Source organism: Mauremys reevesii, linkage group 9, assembly GCF_016161935.1.
Source record: "Mauremys reevesii isolate NIE-2019 linkage group 9, ASM1616193v1, whole genome shotgun sequence".
NCBI classification, from domain to species: domain Eukaryota; kingdom Metazoa; phylum Chordata; order Testudines; family Geoemydidae; genus Mauremys; species Mauremys reevesii.
The window spans coordinates 5,724,773-5,747,385 of NC_052631.1; the positions used below are offsets into that span (position 1 = coordinate 5,724,773).

General features: G+C 45.8%; 1 protein-coding gene across 7 annotated transcripts in view; it reads left to right on the plus strand.

The window, feature by feature from the left end:
• Positions 1-12,985: 12,985 nt before the first annotated feature.
• Positions 12,986-22,613, plus strand: part of ARMC9 (armadillo repeat containing 9) — a 121,674-nt gene continuing 112,046 nt past the window's right edge. For 6 of the 7 annotated variants that reach the window (XR_005584694.1, XR_005584695.1, XM_039488650.1 and 3 more), the window contains exons 1-4: positions 12,986-13,080; positions 15,353-15,440; positions 16,865-16,990; positions 19,780-19,950. Coding sequence is in view for 5 of the 7 variants with exons in the window: in XM_039488650.1 (XP_039344584.1) it covers positions 15,387-15,440; positions 16,865-16,990; positions 19,780-19,950 (351 nt within the window). In the remaining 2 variants the exon portion in view is untranslated. Of the gene's footprint in view, positions 13,081-14,460; positions 14,534-15,352; positions 15,441-16,864; positions 16,991-19,779; positions 19,951-22,613 lie in introns of those variants that run through there. The other variant, XM_039488651.1, reaches the window with a different exon arrangement.

The window sequence follows — 22,613 nt, forward strand, 5'->3', positions numbered from 1 at the left end:
TGTCTGGCCAGCGATTTCAAGTTCCTGGAAATGACTGCAAAGGAGTCTGGGTATAAATAGCTTGGCATGGCGCCGCCTGCGCGCTTGTGCGGTGAGGGAGGGACAGGCAGAATTCACGGCTTGGCAACGACTAATCAACACGGGTCCAGCATGGACAGATCAGCTTTATGCAGCATGGAACCAGGGAGATCACAGAGATGTTCAGCAGGTTTGCTGCCTCAGCTTCCCGAATGGGGGTGCAGGGAAAATACTGCGATAGCTTGGAGCGTAACTCTTTACATCAGTGGGGCTTCAGCTTTCCTGATGGCTGAGAGCATCTCTGGCAGCTTCCCACCCGTCCAAGTGCAATCTTTGGTTTAGCCTGTGTGAACATGTTGGAAATCTGAAAAGCAAACGCTTTTTGGTTTTTGACAACCAAAAACTGAGAAATTTCAGCCAAAAACCAAATTTGGTTTTAAAAATGTTTGGGTTTGGGCCAGAATGGTTTGGGTTTGGGTTGCTTTTTTGTTTGTTTGGTTGTTTTTTTGTTGACAAAACCCCCAGAAAATGTCATCAAAATGGGACATTTCCTGCAGAAATTTCCACTTTGACAGAAAAGCCAGTTTGTGTAGAAACAAGGTGAAACAAACAAAAAAATCTCAACCAACTCTAATCCCAGTGACTGCAGCAGCCTGCTGCATCTTTGCAGCTAGAGGAGTTTTTGTGCTTTTAGTGCAAATGGCAGAGGCCTGTGGTTTTGGCTCTGAAGGTGCCAGATTTGATCCGCCCCCACATGGATGCATCCATGGTCCAGGACACAGGAGCTGCAGCTAGCATACATAATGTGGAGCAGATTGCAGCCACTCTGTGTAAGTCCCAGCATGCCATGCTCCCTCTTGATCCATGTGACCAGGAAGGTCTGGTGAGCAGCTGGCCTAGTGATCAACTCATGACCTTACAGTTTCTGCCAGTCTAGTTGTCCCAGAAGGAGTCCTCACTCCCCTCAGAGCTCAGTCATACAAAGCAGTGGGAGGGACAAGGACCCTCCCACGTCACCAGTCCCAACCCAGAGATCTAGGTATCTCTCAGTGTGAGCTACCACATTGTTAACCCCGGTCACTTCCTAGCAGCCCGGAGCTCCTCTGTTTGAGGTGCGGCTGCTGGCATTGCAGACTCTCCTCATGTGTCCAGTTCAAGTCAGTCAGTCTCGCTTTCTCGGGGCTTTCCCAGGTCCCTGCTGATAGAGCAGCCTTCACAGAGCTGTTGCCACTCCCTGCACTGCTCTCAGCATCTGCCGCTCTGCTCCGAGACACGGGTATTAGGCTGGTATCGCCACTGAACCCAAGGGGGCAGATCCTTAGCTGGTGTAAATCGAGATAGCCCCATTGAAGTCAATGGAGCTGGGTCAATGTAGAAGTCAAAGGAGTTACGTTGCATAAAACCTGGGTGATGGAGTGGAGAACCAGGCCCACTGGGTCTGGGGATATTTGACCCTTTCAGGGCTTTGACCTAACTGATTCACCTCTCCTGACTGTGCTTTGCCATTTCCCCCTGGGACTCCAGTCTGAGATCATCCTGGCTGTGACCCAGGGGCGGCTCCAGGCACCAGTGCAGCAAGCGCGTGCCTGGGGTGGCATTCTATGGGGGGCAGCATGCCAGTCGCCGTGAGGGCATCAGAAGGTCCGCTGGTCCCGTGGCTTCAGCGGCAATTCGGCGGTGGGTACGCCGAAGGCGCGGGACCGGCAGATCACCTGCAGAGCCACCGCCGGATCTGCGTGACCGGCGGACCTCCCGCAGAAATGCCACCGAAGGCTGCCTGACTGCCGTGCTTGGGGCGGCAAAGAACATAGAGCCGCATCTTCTGTGACCCAAAGCAGTCAGCATCTGCTTGGGCACCTCTAGTCCAGCCAGCAAGAAAGGAGGCTCCATGCTCAGGCAGTGTTGAGCACCAGGTCAAACTCATCACAGAATGAGCCTGTTACCGGTGACTTGCCAGACTGGCCATTGTGATCCTTGGTTTTCCTGTACACAATCTGTGGGAGGGTTGATTTTCTCCCTGTACTGAGATGCCATCCAGACAACCCCCTCCCCTGCCAGTTTCTTGGAGATGCCCCAGTAGAACTGCGGACTTGGGATAAGTCTCCCCGGGGTTTACATCTAACTGGCTTCGCACCAGAGCTTCCCTGGAAGCTTGATGGGAGCATCTGGCCAGCTGACAGCATGCTGGGAGGGTGACTTCTCTGGTCAAGTGCTATGGAAATGGAGCAGGGCGCATGACATGTGGGGTTCAAATGCCAACCCCGTGTATAGAAGCGGGAAGGTGGCTTCTGGTGTGGAAAGAGGGAGTAGATAGAGGGGGAAAAATACAGTCCAAGGGGAGTTGTGGGAAGGTGCTGTATTGGAGGACTATCCTCACCGCAAAGTGGGTGGGTTACCAACCTGGATCAAAGCAGAACCCAGATTCAGCTAGCCTGGATTTAAAGCACCATTAAACCTGGGTCAGAAGATTTTGTGTGGGGGAGGAGGCGGGGGGAGGGTTCAGGGCAGCCCCTCTGTTAAAGCCCAAGCTAACTCTGCAGTGAAGACATGCCCTAAGATGTCCCCCAATGCTAGTGTTGCTCTAAAGACAGCAAAGATGCAGTAATAGGAAATGCTCAGGGAAACCTAGAGAAGGATTCAATCATATCCTAGATAGGAGTGAACCATTCATTAGAGAAAGACAGAAGGATCCTTCCTTTCTCCTGAAATGATTGTCTGACTGTGGATACAAGAAGCCTGGGCAGGGTGAGAGATATTTGCATCCCGACAGGGAAGAGAAATTCCAGCTCATCTCTCCAATAACATCCCTCCTGGAGCTTCAGTTAGTTCCAGAAATGGGTTTCACTCGGGTTTAGCTGCTCCAGTGCATGTCTGGGACAAGGCCAGACAGAAATCAGGTCAAACTGGAGACAGAGGGAGGAGAAACCCCGCAGATAAAACCCATCCCTCAATTCTACCGGCACTTTCAGGTCGCCGCAAAAGCTAAACAAACCCGAGAAAAGGAACACACGGAATATTATGGCACCATTAAAAATAATGAGAGCAGCTGCAGCTTGTCCTGTCCAAAGGCTTTGAGTCATCCATTAAAAGGGCTGCTTATGTCTTTGACTTTAAAAAAAGGCTGCAGTAAATTCGAAGAGGGAAGATCACAAATAGGAGGCAGAGAGAGTGAGCGCGTGCCTGTATTTTGTGTATTTCCGAAAATCTGCTTGGGCGATCAAAGCCTGTTTGTAGCACTTGGTGTGCAGCTGCCTTCCATTGGCTGGAGGCAGACAAGCATGTAGGACTATAAATACAGTGGTGGTGAGATATTTTTCAATGGCCAGGGCCCTGTGCAGTGTTTTCCTTCTTGCTGGGAGGGCAGCGCCGGCAGCAACCTTCCACTGCGGGCTGCCAAGCTGGGCCTCTACACTGTAGGGATTGCTAGGGTGACGCTTCTTCAGTCACAGGCCATGAGGCATCCAGGGACTAACGGTCTGAGTTAGTGCTGTTAGCTACAGAGCAGGGCACAGGATGGCATCCCTGCCAGGCTAATGCAAGTATCCCTGGTGCCATGGGGAGAGTCGATGCTGGGAAGTGGAATTTCCTTCTCTTGACGGATGTTCAAGAATTCTGTTTTTCCTCCTGTCCCTTGAAGCACTCACATGCTAAAGGAAGTAGTATGGACAACAGCTGTGCTTTACCGTACACCCCTTCTGATGAGCTGACGTGATGGTTGCTGATCTCCTGATATTTGCTTGCCCTGCTACACTCCCTCTGCATGTGAGATTCATCCATTTTGCTCACCCACTGCATCCCGGATCACTGCAGGCTGTTTTATCATCGACACCTGTTTTACACCCGGGTTACACCTCATCTGGATGCTCCCTCGGTCCATCCAAAATGCTGCTGCCTAAATCAATCTTTTTCGCTGATCCGCATGACCCCATCACCTCCCTCTTTAAACACGTCTACTTGTAATAGGAAGGATCAGGTCCAAGCTCCTTGTCCTTGCATTCAAGGCCCTACATGCATCACACAGTCCTAGCTGTATCTCTGACCTTGTCTCTTGTTCTCCTATCCCCTCTGTTCTACTAACAAAACCAACTCTGACATCCTTTTGTTTCCTTCTCCCGTTCCTGGCCTCATTACCTCCTTCATTCTCTGCCTGGATCCTGCTCACCATCTCACTGCAATCCCTCAACACTGCCAATAATGCCACTGGAAAGAAATGTTCACCATGCATATGGTGTGTTTCCTCTTTGCCTTTCACTAGGACAGTGAAACCTGCCCCCTTTCACGTCCGTCTCACTTCTTGGTGCTGGTGCAGAATGTTGATGATGAGTCTGGGTTTTTCACATGGAGTTGCCAGCTCTCATGATTGTGAGTCTTATGATATTTGCTGGCTGTTTTTAGAGCCCTGGAGGTCAAGAGATTATGTGAGAATCTCAGCTTTCCATACTTTTTAAGAAAATGTTTTTGTCCTCAAAGCTGGGCAGAAAAACCTGAATATGGAACCCCCTAAAGGCTCAGACCTAATAACCCCACTAAATGTATTATTTTAATTAGTAATTTAGAATTCTATTAATAATAATTTAATAATTTTCATTATTTTTGAATGCTTAGGGTTGGCAGGACTGCGCTGGAGTGCAGGAGAATGCTTAAATCCCAAATGATTTTCACTGACGGAAAGAAAAACAAATCCACACAAACACTTTTTTTCACTTTAGGTTTTTTAACTTCCCCCATGTTATATCCCTTCCCCCCCCTTGCAAACATAAATACTAAATGTTGAGTTTAAACCAGGAGGACAATGGCCCTTTAAAAACACAGCAGCCGGTTTTGGTTTGTCATTTGTATGTTATAATAATAATTCCTAGCTCTCCTCATCAGCAGGTCTCAAAGTACTTTAAAAAGGAAGTTGGTATTGTTTCCCTGCATTTTAGAGATGGGGAAACTGAGGCACGGGGAAGGCCAGAGTCACCCAGCAGCAAAGCTAGGAAGAGAACCCAGGTGTCCTGAGGCCCTGTCCAGTGTTTTATCCCCAGCTCACCCCTGCTCTACGCACGAGCACCCCGAGCACACCGTCGCTGCTTCACTTCTCCCACCCCCCAGGCTTGTGGCGCCTAAGCTGATTGGCGCCGCAAGCCTGGGAGGCGGGAGAGGTGAAGCAGCCACGGCGTGCTCGGGGAGGAGGCGGGGCAGGGGTGAGCTGGGGCAGGGAGTTCCCCTGTGTGCCACCCCCCCACCTTACTTGCTGCAGGCGGCTCTTCCCGCGCTCCCCTGCCCCAGCTCCCTCCGCCTAAACGCCGGCAGCGACCGGGGCATCTGAAGATCCGGCCGCCGTGGTCGCTGTTGAAGAAAATGCCACTCCCCAAATCCTAGTGCCCTAGCGACCGCCTAGATCGCCTAAATGGTTGCACTGGCCCTGAGAGAGGTTGAAGTGTTCTCCCACTGGTTTTTGAACGTTATGATTCCTGATGTCAGATTTGTGTCCATTTATTCTTTTGTGTAGAGACTGTCCTGTTTGGCCAATGTACATGGCAGAGGGGCATTGCTGGCACATGATGGCATATATCACGTTGGTAGATGTCTAGGTGAATGAGCCCCTCATGACGTGGCTGATGTGATTAGGTCCTATGATGGTGTCACTAGAATAGATATGTGGACAGAGTTGGCATCGGGCTTTGTTGCAAGGATAGGTTCCTGGGTTAGTGTTTATGTTGTATGGTGTGCGGTTGCTGGTGAGTATTTGCTTCAGGTTGGGGGGCTGTCTGTAAGTGAGGACTGGTCTGTCTCCCAAGGTCTCTGAGAGTGAGGGATCATCTTTCAGGATAGGTTGTAGATCTTTGATGATGTGCTGGAGAGGTTTTAGTTGGGGGCTGAAGGTGACGGGTAGTGGTGTTCTGTTATTTTCTTTCATGGGCCTGGCCTGTAGTAGGTGACTTCTGGGTACTCTTCTGGCTCTGTCAATCTGTTTTTTCACTTCAGGAGGTGGGTTTTGTAGTTTTAAGAACGCTTGATAGAGATCTTGTAGGTATTTGTCTCTGTCTGAGGGATTGGAGCAAATGCGGTTGTATCTTAGAGCTTGGCTGTAGACAATGGATTGTGTGGTGTGTCCTGGATGGAAGCTGGAGGCATGTAGGTAAGTACGGTATAGCGGTCAGTATGTTTCCGATATAGGGTGGTGTTTATGTGACCATCGCTTATCCACTGAAGTTGTCATCTTTGCAGCTACCCAAGAATGACAGAGCTAGAGTGATAATTATAGAAGTACCTGTCATTTCTATATTATACATTTCAAACCAGACCCAGAAATTACATAGAATGGGGCATTCCCACAAACACGAAATAGGTGAGCAATAGATAAACAACGTTTTGGGGTAGTGTCCGATAGTTTTAGCCAGATTTTTTACAATTATGTGGGATTAGTACAGTCTATGGGTAACAAAATACTGTGTGTTTGTGTGCGTGCGCATGTGAATGTCATGACGTTTCTAGCTCTAGCTCAATCTTATTCTTAGGAGAATTTGGGGCCAAAAATGTAAAAATTCTGTGCACAATATTTTAAAATTCTACACAATTCTTCATGTTTTATTTGTCAAAACAACACAATATAATCACACCAGTTTCAATTGTTTAGGTAATTTATTTCAAAATACCTGTCAGCAACTATGTCTGTAACATTACAGACGACAAAAAAAATCCCCCCACGAGTAGAGAGTTTAAAAAAAAAACCCTACAACAACCTAGTTTTTGTTTCTCTGCCTCTTCCCCCCGCATAGGCCAGCCAGAGGGCCAGACACCCACACCCCCTCCCACCTAGAGCCCAGCTGCGGGGGCCCCCCAGTCCAGACACCTGCACCCTCTCCCTACCAGAGCCCAGCCATGGGGTGCTCCATCGCCCGCACCCCCTCCTCCGAGAGCCTAGCTGTGGGGAGCTGCCCAGCCCAGACAGCCTCACCCTGGAGAGCTGGGCTCTGCCAGGTCCAGCGGCCCCTATTGGTGGTCAGCAGTTCTGCAGCGCCAATTCTGTGGTGGGAAAAGGAAATTCTGTGCAGAACATTAATTCTGCACAAATTCTGCATTGCGCGGTGGTCCAGAATTCCCCCAGAAGTACCCAATCAACCTTTATGTCTGGGCCCAGGTGTTTGTTCTAAGTGGGTGGTGTAGAATTATATTTTTCATCCAAAATACTCCACAGCATTGTGTGAAATGTTTAGGATTAATTGACCAATTTGATTAAGGCAGTGGAATCTAGTGGTTAGAACAGTACTCTGGCTGTCAGGAAACCTGACTTCTTATCTGCATTCTGCCACAGCCTCATGAGTAAGGCCCTACTTGAATCAGGGGATAATTGTAAAAAAAATTGTAACTCAGTTATGGACAAGCCATGAAAAATCACAGGAGACCTTATTATTTGAAGCAATAAGATCCATTATTACTGTTCTGTGACTTTCTGCTGTCGACGGCCTAGGGCTGAGAGCGGAGGCAGTTTGGGGCTGAGAGTGGGAGCCCAGGGCTGAGAGCAGGAATCTGGGACTGACAGTGGGAGCTTCCACTGTTGACTGCCTGGAGCTGAGAGCAGGGGCTCCCCTCTCCGCCCCGGGGCAGCAGGGCTCCCACTGTCAAAATTGCGGTGGAAGCCTAATATTGCAGGATCTGCAATTTTTGCAATATCACAAATTAAGTAGGGCCTTACTCATGAGGTACATCATAGATTGTAGGGCTGGAAGGGACCTTGAGAGGTCATCAAGTCCAGTCTCCTGCCCTCATGGCAGGACCAAATACTGTCTAGACCATCCCTGATAGACATTTATCTAACCTACTCTTAAATATCTCCAGAGATGGAGATTCTGCAATCTCCCTAGGCAGTTTATTCCAGTGTTTAACCACCCTGACAAGTTAGGAACTTTTTCCTAATGTCCAACCTAAACCTCCCTTGCTGCAGTTGAAGCTCACTTAATCTCTCTGTACCTGTCTTTAAAATGGGGACAACAGTAATCTTTATAAAGCTCTTTCTGTTCCCCTAATTAAATTTTCAATATATATGAGCGATGTGTTATCACAATTAAGCAGTTCAGTAAGTTGGAAGTGTCATCTCTGTTTTTGCTCAGTTACTTTGATTTCTTCTTAAATATTTGGGCAGGGAAGGAATTTACAGGACTTTTATTTATTGGCTGTTTTCTGCCTTTGTCTAACCAAGTGATTTCATGGTCTCTGGCTTTGAACTATAGATTTGTGTATGACTTGTGTATACTTCAGTAAACAGACTGAGCATGGAGATTGTTCAGGCATGGAGGGGGCTGAAGAAATCACACGATACACTATCAAAGCAAACCTTTATTCCTTTTATATGCTGTGTAGCATACCACAGACTAATGCAGCTTCAACACCTGCAACATTCCAGAGTACAGGAGATTATACAGTAGATTCTGGAAAATATGAGGTTACTTTGCAAAGAACATGCCCCTTCTGTAGCTGACTACGCATCTTTTTCCTTTGAATCCTATAGATGGCTGACTTCATTACATTTTTAGTTTCCTTAAAACGTGCATTTTCTAGGTTCAAAAAGACAACAGCATCAGAGCAAACACCATCTCAACACATTATCTGCCTTGTGTCTTTTCTCTCTGATACAAATTTAGTTCCCTCGAGTCACTGTATTTAGCACATCAGGTAGACAGTTTCCTCAATGCACCAAAAAGTGCACTCCTTTTCTTTAAAGGCTGTGCAAATATTATCAATGTAAAAAAAACTCCATGGTTTCAACATGCTCCAAAAAACCACAGGGTTATAGAGATTTCTCTGTTTACAGCAGGAAGCATCTGCTTTTAGGATAAACAGAAGGGGACCTACAATAATTTTAGCTTTGAACAGCAACACAGCAGCATAACCCACAAGTATCAACAATCCTTTCAGCCTTTGGCGGATTTGCCAGGAGAGGCAGATGTTTCTAGTTTCTGGAATTTCTGAACTCTGCATAAATCCAGGGATATTAAAAAGCACACAGTATTTACACAAGAGATAGCTGTTAAAAAAGCCATAAAAACGTGGCTGAGTGCCACAGTGAGTGAGGTTGTTCCTTGTAAAGGTGAGGCACTAGCACTGGCTTGAGGAAGGAATGGTGAAGGCTGACACTGTACAAGTTGTCTCCACATCTATTTTAATATTGACCTGCAGAATATCGTGCTATTCCAGTCCTCCCTCTTTCCCCAACTGCGCTGCCTGACTCACAACATCCCCAGCTAATCTGTTCCAGGTCCCTTCACTGAACTCCGCCAATGCACCTCACTCCTCTGCTATTCCAGCCTTGGGTACCTCCTAGATAGCAACCTCTGCTATTCCAGCCTTGGGTACCTCCTAGATTCTACCCTAGAGTTTTATTCTGCTGTCCATCACTACAGTATCTGAGGGCCTTTCATGTAAAATCAATAGCAATAGTGAAATCTCTAGGAGGACTTCATGGAATCTCTGGCTCATCTCTCTCTCTGGTATAAAATTTGTGCTGGAGGTATATTTTTGGGTTGGTTGATTTGTTTTAGGTGATTTGTTTTGTTATGGGGGGAGGATTTTGGGTAGCTGGGGGTGTTAATGTTGAGAGTCTCATTCTTTCTACAGTGGAGCAGCTTTTTTTTTTTTTTTTTTTTTTTTAAGGAGGAGGATTTAGCAGCATTTCCTAGCGAGGGTCAGACTCCAGATTTACCTAATTTCCCCTGAAGTTCATTCCATTTCTTGGTCCGCTTGACTGAAAATGCTTGTCAAATGTGATTATTGTGCAGTAATTTTTGATATGGTTATTCCACCCATGTGTTTTGGGATTTTCTAATGTGCCCATCTGCCATAATGGAATTTATATCCATTAATCCCACTTGTACTAACAGCAGAAAAGTTCCCAATATGTATTTATACTTTTAAAGTGAGATGTAAACAGTGAAGTGATGATGAGTTTATCTAGCAAATGTGCCGTTTTCTCTAGCAGCTGATACCCAGGATATATACAGTAGTTTGCATTATTGCAGTGCTGGCTGGTGCAGTTTTCCACTGACAATCTACCACAGAGTTTTATATTGCCACCCATCACCACACTTATCTTTTGTCTATTTAAAACCTCAGTGAAGGGGCAGCTGACTGTTTTGCAAAGACAAAGTGTACTACAAAAAACTGTCAGCTGTATTAATTCTTAATTGATCGCAACACCTTCGGCACCAGCTCTGGCGCACAACTGTCCTAGTTGTCCATATCACTGGAGTGTTCCCATTAGCTTGATCCATCACTTGAGATACTGGTAAGTTTAATGTGTCTTGAAATGACATCTCTATAAATACCTGGAAATTCTTTGTGGGACCTGGATTATGTCTATAGGAGTTTGGTGGCACAGACTTTACTCACAATAGTTTTATACCTAAGAACTAGGTTCCAATTCAACTCAGGTCAAGAGTAATGGAGTTAAGTGATCCCTTCCTTGGACTGATTCATTCCGGGTTTATTCAGACAAGGTCTTGACTACTCTGTGTGGTTGCTAAATATCCTGTGGCCTTTTCCCTAAAAGAGGGAATTTGCCCCAGTTTCTTTCCATTGCAGAGATGGCTGCTTTTTAATGGTGGTATAGCAATCCCAGTGTGATGTTGCTGGAATGTTAGCAATAGCTATCCTGAATGTTGTGTGTTTCTATTATAACTCAGTCTCTGGTTGTCCCTAACTTTCCAAACATTTCACCTATCAGGCTGATATTTTTAGATCTGGTGTCTGCTCAAGTGTGATTTTTTTTCTCCTGTTTGTGGAACATCTGACCAAAAATGAGAAGAAAAGAATACAGGCAGATCATTAATTAAAAGAAGTCTTACTGTTTTGAATAGCTTTAGTACCAAAATTACTGGGACTAGAAAGCTTAAGGCTGGATGGGAAATAGCCCTTATTGAAGAAAAGTACCCTTGAGATTTCCCATGAAAATGGAGTTTGGATTTTGCATAGTTGTTAGTATTTGAAACTTGTATTTTGAGCATGCGTAAAACTTTGGGTTCAGTTTTGCAGCCATTTGACTAGCATTTTAAAGGAAGACAGACCAGGGAATCAGTGCTAGGCTAGGAGTCAGTGAATGTGCGTGTCTCAAACACTCTCAATGAGCCAGGCTGTGCAGAAAGCAAGTGTGCACTCAGTGAGACAGGCCTCCCTGAACAGGACAGAGCACACCACTGGTATTTGGCCCATTAGTTTGAGATTGTGTAATGTCTTTTTCCAAACAATCCGCGGTGAGCAATATTAACAGAACATTAACAGTGGCTTTTTCTGATTATTTTTTTTTGAATGTGCAATGTTAAGGTTGCATGCACGACCTTTCATTCTGCATGTTGTGTGTATGCTCTGAGATTCTAACTGCATACTCACATACTATTTCTCAAATAATAAAATATACAATTTATTTTCTATAGCTTTCTAAAATGCAACTTGTAAGGCATACAGTGAACAAGGCAGGGAGTCCTTCCCTATTTATACTATATAAATGACTTTTATGGTTTCCATCTGTTTGGCACCAATAGCATATTACTCAGTGGTAGATGTTACACATGTATATGTTATGAAGTTTTATATTATATTTGATAAACTGTCTGTGTAATTAAACGCTGTATTTGCAAGGCATATGCACTAGAAAACAGAGAACGCTGTCTATCCAGTTAGCAGAAAAGGTCCAAATGCATGTGGGATATTATAGATTTTTTTAAACTAATTCCAACCCAAACTTAAATTTCATTTAATGTTAGAGACAGAGTTAAAGGAACAGTCTCATCAGAAAGGGTCAGCAAAAAACCCCAACATTAATTTTTGTGGTAGCAGACCATGTTAGCGTGGGAAAATTTCTTTTATTAAAAAAAGAACTATGTATGTGACAGAGCCCCTCTGACTGAAAACACAGAGCCTTCCTAGTTAATGCAAAGCATTAATTCCACATAGAACAATGCTGTATAGGATATTAGAAAGCTCTGGAGCAAACACAAAGATGTCATTCAGGCCTGCAGCTCTCCTGACTTCAGATGTTAGAGAGCAGCAAACGTGAAGGCTGTCTGCAGTCATGAGAGGGACTGCCTTTTTAGATTGTGTATACTTAAAAGGGCTTGTCTACACTGGCAATTTACAGCACTGCAACTTTCTTGCTCGGGAGTGTGAAAAAACACCCCCCTGAGCGCAGCAAGTTTCAGCCCTATAAAGCACCGGTGTAGAGAGTGCACCAGCACTGGGAGCTATGCCCCTCGTGGAGGTGGGTTGTTTAGAGCACTGGGAGAGCTCTCTCCTAGGGCGCTGTTGTAGGGTGACCAGATGTCCTGATTTTGGGGTCTTTTTCTTATATAGGCTCCTATTACCCCCCTCCCCAGTCCCGATTTTTCACATTTGCTGTCTGGTCACCCTACTCTACCGTGACCACACAAGCCACGTTAAAGCACTGCCAGTGTGGACTAGCCCTTAGTGAGGCTGCCAAGTTAAAAGATTAATAAAATAGCTAAAAATGTCACTTTTCTTGCTGGGGTGAGAATGTGACTGAGTCAGGGGAACTTCAGGTTCCAGTCTCAGACGTGACCCTGCACAAAGCCCTTTTCTCCCTCTCTGCCTCGGTTTCCCCATCTGTACAATGGGGACTGTTTCCCCACGGCTCGATTTTCAAAGCGCCGAGGGGGCACTGAACTAGGGGCGAGCCCCAGATTCTCTTCCCAGCCGGCCCGCTGAGCAGCCTTGGGCAAGTCTCTTTCCCGCTCCTCAGCTGTCCCCCCAGTTGTCCAGTCAGTGAGCTCTGAGGCGGGGGCCGCGCTGGGTGCCACTGATCCCCCGGCTCGGCCGTGCTAGGCGCTGTATACCCGCTGTGACAGGCGGCGCCCCTCCCCCCTCGCCTACAGGCATCCAGCCTGCGTCCCTCGGCCCCCTCCCGTCCTCGCCCCGCTCTGTCACGTGGTCCCGGCCCACGCCCCGTACCTCCGGATTGGCTGAGCGGTATCACGTGACCCCGGCCTCAGCCCGGGAGGGGAAGCTGCCGTTGCCAGGCAACGCCGCAGCGGGCTGGGGAGCGGCCTGGTCGGCCCCGAAGCGGAGCAGGTAGGAGGCTCTGGTCTCCCCCGGTAGCGAGACTTCCCCGCCTATAGGGATGGGGGGACTCCCCGCCGGAGGCGGGGCTCGTGTGCGGGCTCCCCCCCCGCGCTTGGTGGGGGAATGGGGAGGGGGCTCCCCCCTCCAGCCTTGGGCGGGATTAATGGGAGGCCCGAGCGCCCCCCCCCCACACCCAACCTGGGGCTGAGGGTCTCCCTGCCCTGGGGCGGGTGGCTGCCATGGGGGCGCCCCTTCCTTCCCGCCCCGGGAAGGCTCAGGCCCAGCCCCTACCCAGGCTGGGGGTGCAGCAGAAACGAGGCGCCCCCCCCCCGCCCCGGGCACAAATCCCCTTCAGTGGCAGGGCCGGAGCTGCAGGTTCTAATCTGCACCCGCTCCCCCTCCCAGACCCTTCCCAGGCTCCAGCTCTGCAGCGATGCCTGTGGGAAAGGGGTTGGCCAGGTTGAGGGGTCGGTGGGTCTAGCTCAGGGGTTCTCAAACTGGGGGTCGGGACCCCTCAAGGGTCGCAAGCTTATTACATGGGGGGTGGCGAGCTGTCAGCCTCCGCCCCAAACCTGCTCTGCCTCCAGCATTTATAATGGTGTTAAATCTATCAAAAAGTGTTTTTAATTTATAAAGGGGGGTCGCACTCAGAGGCTTGCTGTGGGAAAGGGGTCACCAGGGAAAAAAGTTTGAGAACCCCTGGTCTAGCTCATATTCTGCTCTGTAGGGCATCAGCACCAGCAGGCAATGCTGGCATCACAGTGTAGCTGGCCGCAGGTGACAGACAGCAAGCCAAGCCAGCCTAGAATATTAAATCTGGCTTTACTCTTCCGTTACCAGCCAGCTACACACATTTACATCTTGTACAACAGGAACCAATAAAGATTCTCACTATTCTGCCATTGACAAAACTGTCACCTAGGTTCTTATGCCTTCATTTGTTAATGGTGATGTTGGTTTACTAGCACCTGCTAGTTTCCAGTTATGCAGTTGAACTTGCTGTGCTGGTGTAAACTGATCGAATTTGATACGAAGGTCCTTGATGAAGATTTAGGCCCCCAATCTGCAAGACACCAGCCAGGCATATCCCTGCACTTGTGAGACTCTGCATTTACATAAGAACATAAGAATGGCCGTACTGGGTCAGACCAAAAGTCCATCTAGCCCAGTATCCTGTCTATCCTATCCACACAGCAAGTAACCCCGAACAAAAACACACACTACAGACAGCCACTTACCCCAAGGGTCCTGTATTTGCTCCTCCTTCACCTGGAGAACTCCCTTGCGAAACACCCTGTTAGAGTTTGAGTCAATGGGTCGGGTCTCCAAGGAGACTGGCTAGCTGGATCTTCGCAGGATTGGGGCTGAAATATGGAGCACTGAGAAGATATATTTACAGAATTCCTTTTTGGAGCATTACTGGAGATATGATTGGACCAGTGTTCCCAAACTTTTTACTAAGGTGACCCACCAACTGTACTTTGTCTTTTTACGTGACCCACCCAGTGTCCACATTTATGGCAGGGGGGGTGCTGGGGGCAAAAATCATAGGCTAGCATCCTGTTTCTTCCCCTTTGCTGCCTCCTCCTCGCCTTGCTGATGGAGCACTGACAGGCCACCAAAGCACATAGATGCTGGAACTAGGGGTGTGGGCGGGTACTGCAACACCACCTGGCTTGAAGTGGTTTCCATTATGTACAGGGTTTATAGTTTGGTTCAGTGGCTCTTAGAACCCCCACTATAAAAATTGTTCCAGCACCCCTGCCACAGCATCATCCTCCATCCCATTACCACAATCCTAATCATGGCCTGGTCCAGAAGGGAGGCTGCAGGGTGGTGGTTGATGGATTGGTTGGTTGGAGAGCAAGCCTACCCTGCACTCAGCCCATGGTGGCAGTTCCTGTCCCATGAGTCTGGACTCAGCTCCTTGCTCCTGGCTTTGGGACCTGGCACACAGGGTCTCAGCGACATTCAGGTTTGGCTGAGCCAAATCAGTGGCACTGCAACCCTGTGTACCAGGTCTCAATGCCTGGAGTGGGGAGACAGGCCAAGCCCCAGGAGACAGGAGCCTCTGCTTCCTGATGATTGGTGGGGAGTGAGCGCTCTCTCCTCAAACCCCATTTCCTGGGGCCTCCCCTTTGCATTGGGCCTGCCAACCCATCTAGAACCTTATGGTGACCCACTGAGCTGGGACCCGCTGTTTGGGAAACACTGAAAGATAATGTGTGAATGATAGATAACAGTGGTGCTAATAATTCTTTATGTTTTGATGACTTTGTAGGTCTTTCTTCAGTGAGACTCAGCAGTAACCTTTAATGATGGGAGACGTCCTCGCTTATGAAGCCGAGTTACTTGGACTGGTGAAAGAGGTAGATGTTTACTATGGAATAGAAAAGAGGAAATCATCTGGTGCCTGCACTTAGGAATGGGAGAAAGGGCAAATTTGTAACTGTTAGGCATTGATCTTGCCATTACTTTAATGTGGACAGATGCTTGCGGCTGCATGGAGTCCCACTGATGGGGCACTGCCTGCATGGAGCTCATTGCAAAATCAGGACCTTAGTTAAAGGAACATATCAACTAACTTTGGACCCAAAAGGTCTTATTTTAAAAAGGCTTTGCAAAACATAATGTAAATAGAATTGTGTTAATGAAAATTTTAAAATAAACAGTAAAAAGCATTTGTTTAATGCTTTTCGCTGTGATGTTAGACTCACAGACCAAATATACTAGTACCTGAGAATTAGAAAGTGAAATGTACCAGTCCCCTGTTATTGCCTAACCTAGGGCTCTGATCCTACAAAGAGTTAAAATATATACTTAACATTATGCACTGTGATTAGTGCCATTGCCTTCAGTGGGACTATTTGTAGTGTATGAAGTTCAATAACTTGTGTAACTCTTTACAGCATTGGGGTATATCCAAAATGTAACAAACAAGAAAACAGCATGAATGGTGAAACATCAACATACATTATTTCAAATTTAATCATCTCAGTATCAATAACACAGATAAGAATTTTCTTCTTTAAATTAGTTTTAAGTTAAGGCTTTGCTGTGATAAAGTCACCTGTTTAGCGCTGTGCCACAAACAGTACATACAGCTTGCTTCATCACGTAATTGACATATCTTTTCTCCTTACTCTGGTGACAGAGGCTCTGCTCTTGTGATTTGGTTTCTCTCTTTTTGCACTTTCATACCATCAGTTTTTAGTCTATATTTGTACTTCATGAATTTCTCATGAAATGGTAAAGCCAAACACAGGATTTGCTGTAGTTGGACAGACCAGATTGTTGGTCCACCCAAGTTTGTGTCCTGCCTCTAGCATTGCTGATACTTCAGAGGCAGGCAAACCTCCCCCAAACCCTGTAATGTGACTAGTTTTGTACATTTTGGATGGAGGCGGGAGAAATCTGTCTCAACCTTTGCAGCTTGCCCTGAAGAATGTGGTTTGCTTAAGATAAGTTAAGTGATGGTAAAATTATCAGATCTTTTTAAATTCAGCCACAGCATTTGTCTGACTTTCCTGATGGTAGAAATCCCATTACCTGTAGATGATGCTACTTTCAGAAAGTGTTAATTACAAGAAAGTTATGTGACTATCTGTTCAATCAAGTTTTTAAAAAAAGTTGCATTACTGGATATTAGTTGCTTTTCTTGATTTAAAAAAATCAACTGACTATAGTAAAGCTTTGTAGCAAACCTTTAAATAAGTTTGCCTATTCATTGGTCACTGTTTTAAACATTAAAAAGCTTAGAGTTTGTTATCTATGTGTGTTCTTGTGTCTTTAGTATTTAGACTTTGCAGAGTTTGAAGACACAGTGAAAACATTTACAAAGGAATGTAAAATAAAAGGGAAGCCATTACCTAAAACAGCAGGTGGTTCCTTGAGAGATTCAAAAGCTTTGATTATCCAGGTAACAAATCTTTTATATTTGGTTTGACTAGCTAATGATCAGAACAGGTAGAGCCACTGTACTATTACATCAGTTGAAATAATCTGAAATGCTTACGCTAACTTTTGGTTTAAACAGGAGTAGGCTGATATTAGGGTATTTTCAGTGAAAGGACTTCAACTCAAATTCACCCCCTCAGTAACCACAGTCCTACAGAACCTAAGGTCTAAATTTTCAAATGTGACTCATGAATTTGGATGGCTCAGTTTTTGGTTTTCCAGATTGACGCTCATTGGAAGGGTCTGATTTTCAGAAGGTGCTGAGTAGAGCTGGACGAAACTTTTCATACAAAACTTTTGTTCAGCAAATAATGACAAGTCAGCAACACCTAAACGTTTCACGAATTCCAGTCAATTTCGTCAAATTATTTTGGTATTTTAAAAAAAAAATTCTGAAAAAATCAAAATGTTTAGATTTTTTTCAGTTCAAAATGACTTTTTGTTTCAAAATTCTCTTTAATATTTTTAAATGGCCGAAATTAAAATATTTCAGTTTTGTGTAAATGTTTTGTGTGACTCAAAACAATTTGTATCGATATTTAGAAAATGTTTACTTTTGGTTTGACCAAAACTGAACGGCTTTCCTGTATTTTCGGAATTGCCAGCGAATCAAAACATCTGCTTTTTGCCCTGTTCCACTACTGAATTCCCACCTTCATAAACCAGGCTTCTTTAAGATGAGTCAAATAGGACGCCCAAAGTTGAGGCACCCAAAATCACTAGACACTATGGTCTGGCTGCAGGCCTTGATGGTCATGTTATGTCCCAAGTTGTTGAGGAGGGTAGGAGTGGGTTGTCGCAAAGTTGTTATTTCTGATTGGTTAGGAGGATGTTATCATGAACATTTTGAAATGTTCTGAATGTTTCTGTATAATGTTATATGTAAATGTGCTCTAGAATATGGGATAGGCACACTTTACAAAACAAAATAAATACATACATCTTGTTAACTTATTAAAATATACCCAGGAATTATGTCCTCCCTCTGCTCCTGGGACTCTACCTTATTATTATGAAGACATGGATAAACTGATAAGTCTGGATCGACTGTTTCTTCCTGTACCCCCCGTATTATTTTCTTGCTCACTAATCATAGTTAGAGGAGGAAAGGGGAAGGCTAAATGATGAGGAGTGAGTGAAAGTTTGGATGAGTTTCATATCCATTTTACAGAGAGATTTTAAGGTGTGATTTTTTATTTTTATATTTTTTTAGCGAGGTAGGGCAACAGAAATAATGTCAAGGCCTCTCAACTGTGGAGGGTTGTGGAAAGGAGATGAAGAAAAAGTAGAGTGAGTGATTGGGGGTGTAGGATAAGGTGAAGGCCAAGAGATTGAATGAAGTAAGTTAACGAATAATTTTGAAAACCAGGAAGGAAGCCAGTGAAGATGATGGAGGAAAGAGGTTGTTATGACTGAGTTTTCTAGAACAAAAGAGAGGCTTGCAGTGTTCTGAACCCTCTGAAGTTTGGTAAATATTGAATTAATTGTGATGAGGCGTAATCTAACCATGAATGTAGATTATTTTTCAGAGGCTGGGAGATGGTAAGGGTGAATTCTAGCTGTGTTCTAGAGGTGGGGATAGACAAATGTATTCATCAGGGAGAGCAGAGAGATATAGGTAACTCTGGAATCTAGGATGACTCCCAAGGCATAGACACCGACTCTGTGGGTGCTTCAGGGATGGAGCACTCACAGGGAAAAATTGGTGGGTGCTCTCCACCCACCCGCAGCTCCCCGCCCTGGCCCTAGCTCACCTCCGCCTCTGCTCTGCCTCCTCCCCTGAGCGTGCCGCCGAGTCCTGCTTCTCCCCTGTCCCTCTTAGCGCTTGCGCTGCGAAACAGGTGTTTCGCGCGGCAAGTGGTGGGACGGTCGGGGAGGAGGAGGAATGCGGCACGCTTGGGGAAGAGGTGGGGCTGGGGCAGGGATTTGGGGAGGGGTCCAATAGGGGCGGGGAGGGGGCGTGGCCGGGGGTGAGCACCCACCGGCATCAAGGAAAGTTGGTGCCTGTGTCCCAAGGTTTCTAACTGTAATAAGGTAGCGGGTCTAAGGTAAGGTGAGTGTACATGAAAAACAGAGGACTCTAGTATTTAGAAATATTTCATAGTGGGTAGTTACCAAACGGCCAGGAGCTGATGGTGAAGACATGAAGATAGCAGGGGGAAAAGGAGAGTCAGAGAGAGAGTCCAGGGACATGTGCATTTGTGGCTCACTTCTATAGAAGTGATGAGAGAGGCTAATCTTAAGAAAAACAAACCTCTGAAGGAGAAGCTACCAAAAAGGAAAATTAATGAAAAGAGCCATATCTGAGGAGGGGGATAAGTTTAATAAGATGCAGACACACTTGCATTGGCTGAAGTCACAAGATCAGAGGCCCGTTGAAGTGAGTTTTGTGTGTGCCATGCAGCATTGATTCCTTCGTGATCTCTTAGTGCTGTGTTAGCACTCTAGTTGGTTCTAATTCATGTTGGCTGGTGGGCAGGGAAGAGCAGTAATAACTGCCGGGTAGTATGGAGAGTTAGGAGAAGCTGTAGCATGTGGAGCTATAATATCCAAATGTTGGTATAGGTTGAAATATGGTTAGTGTAATTAGTCTGTAACTGGTGAATTGGGAGAGGCTTTGGGTAAAATTTTCAAAAACAGCTAAGAGATTTAAGTACTTTAGAAAATGGAACTTAAGCCCTAAAGTCAGGTACTTTTGTAAATGTTGCCCATCTATATGTGGGGTTGAATGAACTCTCTTCTCCTTTGCAGAAGGATCTGCTTACAGCATTTGAAGATGGAGATCAGAAAGTTTTCTTTGAACTTTGGGAGGAGCATATTTCCTCTTCACTCCGAGACAATGACCCTCTTGCCCAGAAGCTGGAGTTCTATCTTCACATCCACTTCGCCATCTACCTCTTGAAGCACTCTGTGGGCAAGCCTGTAGGTTTGCTTTTCAGTTTGGACTTACTTTAATTTTTTTGTGTATCTGTTCCAATCTTGGTGTTTGGCAAAACAAAATGGATTATGATGAATTGGTCTGTAGTTATCCCCAGGCAAATCCATTCCTTCAACAGCAGCCTATGTTTGAGTTTGTCTTGAAAGCAGACACTTCAGCTAGTGAAGTTTGGAGGTGAAATTATTCACCTGAACCTGATCCTATAAGGTGTTGAGTGCTGTTAAGTTCCAAAAAAATTCCAATGGAGGTCTGCCTTTAAAATCTTGTCCTTGAATTCATGGGAGTTTATTTTATTCCAGTGAACATTCAGTAACCTACAAGGCAAATAAGATATTAATTAAAATCTTATTAATTAATATCAAATTAATGAGCAGAATCTACCAAACAGGAAAAATACCTCATTATTTCAAACTTCCATATTTCAAGATTGATTGACACCTCAATTTTTTTGGTGAAAAAACTATTTTTTTAGCCTCATCTACCATTTCTGTTATTTTGGGCTCAGATGACCTTTTCTGCAGGTTTTAGAGTGTGGTCCGAAAACTAGATTTGTATAATAAACATGATTGTAACCTTAACTATGTAGTACCTCACCATAATGTAATAGAATTAATTTATTCTGGGCCCTAGTAATGATACTTTATAACGGGAATAGCTTCAGGGGAATGTATAGTAACTACACAATAGAAAAGTAGCACATCAAGTTGTGAAAAGTCAGTTTAAATGGGCCACCTAGTGTTAGCAAAACTGTCCACAGTGTTTAATAGGTGAGAATTGGTATCTGCTAGAATAAATGTCCCCCTTTGTGAGCCTTTGCATTCTCTCTTGTTTCCTCTCTGCTTTATTATGACTGCCAACAAAAAGGGGACACTGTCAGGTAAAATTTGATCTGAAATGTAAGTGTTTTTAAAAAACACTTAATTCTAATAGAGATGTTCCCAAGAATCTAAAATATATTCAGCTGGAAACAATGTGAAAAAAGCAAAGGGTATGTTTACACTGCAATTGAACTCCCAGACCAGCCTGTGTCAGCTGACTCGGGCTTTGGCTGGAGCCTGGACTCTGGGACCACAATAAAACAGGCCTGTAGTTCAAGCCCCACGTGCCTGATATGGGTCCGCATGGGTGTTTAATTGTAGTGTAGACATTCCCAAATAGTCTCAGGCCGGGCGTATGATCTATTCTAAACAATGCACTACTGCAGTGGTGCAAGCAGCCAGCAGATGAAACTGACTAGTCTTTTTTTTTTAATTGTCCAATCTGGCAGAAGACCATGAAAAGTAAATTATATTTTAAAAATTATGTCATTAACTAATGTGTAATTTAGTGGCTTAAGTGAGAATGATTGTTAGTATAAATGTGTTGTCTTTTTATCTACAGTTGTAGGGGCGGTTCTAGACATTTTGCCGCCCCAAGCATGGCGGCATGCTGCGGGGGGCGCTCTGCCGGTCGCCGGTCCCATGGCTCCGGTCGACCTCCCGCAGGCGTGCCTGCGGAGGGTCCACCGGAGCCGCGGGACCAGCGGACCCTCTGCAGGCATGTCGCCGAAGGCACCCTGCCTGCCGCCCTCCCGGCGACCGGCAGAGCACCCCCTGTGACATGCCGCCCCAAGCACGCGCTTGGCGTGCTGGGGCCTGGAGCCGCCCCTGTACAGTTGTCTCTTCTAGGTTTAGCACAATGCTTCTTTTTAAAGCAGTTTATGAAATAAATATCTACCAGCAAAATATATTCCATGTGATATTGAGGATGATTTTTTGACCCATTGATTTTGTTCCTGTGTAGCTTTTAATATACCATGTATTATAGAATAATAGAGTATCAGGGTTGGAAGGGACCTCAGGAGGTCATCTAGTCCAACCCCCTGCTCAAAGCAGGTCCAATCCCCAACTAAATCATCCCAGCCAGGGCTTTGTCAATCCTGACCTTAAAAACCTCTAAGGAAGGAGATTCCACCACCTCTCTAGGTAACCCATTCCAGTGCTACACCACCCTCCTAGTGAAAAAGTTGTTCCTAATATCCAACCTAAACCTCCCCCACTGCAGCTTGAGACCATTACTCCTTGTTCTGTCATCTGCCACCACTGGGAACAGTTGAGCTCCATCCTCTTTGGAACCCCCTTTCAGGTAGTTGAAAGCAGCTATCAAATCCCCCCTCATTCTTCTCTTCTGCAGACTAAACAATCCCAGTTCCCTCAGCCTCTCCTCATAAGTCATGTGTTCCAGCCCCCTAATCATTTTTGTTGCCCTCCGCTGGACTCTTTCCAATTTTTCCACATCTTTCTTGTAGTGTAGGGCCCAAAACTGGACACAGTACTCCAGATGAGTCCTCACCAATGCCAAATAGAGGGGAATGATCACATTCCTTAGATCTGCTGGCAATGCTCCTACTTAACCAGCCCAAAATGCCGTTAGCCTTCTTGGCAACAAGGGCACACTACTGACTCATATCCAGCTTCTCGTCCACTGTAACCCCAGGTCCTTTTCTGCAAAACTGCTGCCTAGCCACTCGGTCCCTAGTCTGTAGCACTGCATGGGATTCTTCCTTCCTAAGTGCAGGACTCTGCACTTGTCTTTGTTGAACCTCATCAGATTTCTTTTGGCCCAATCCTCTAATTTGTCTACGTCCCTCTGTATCCTATCCCTACCC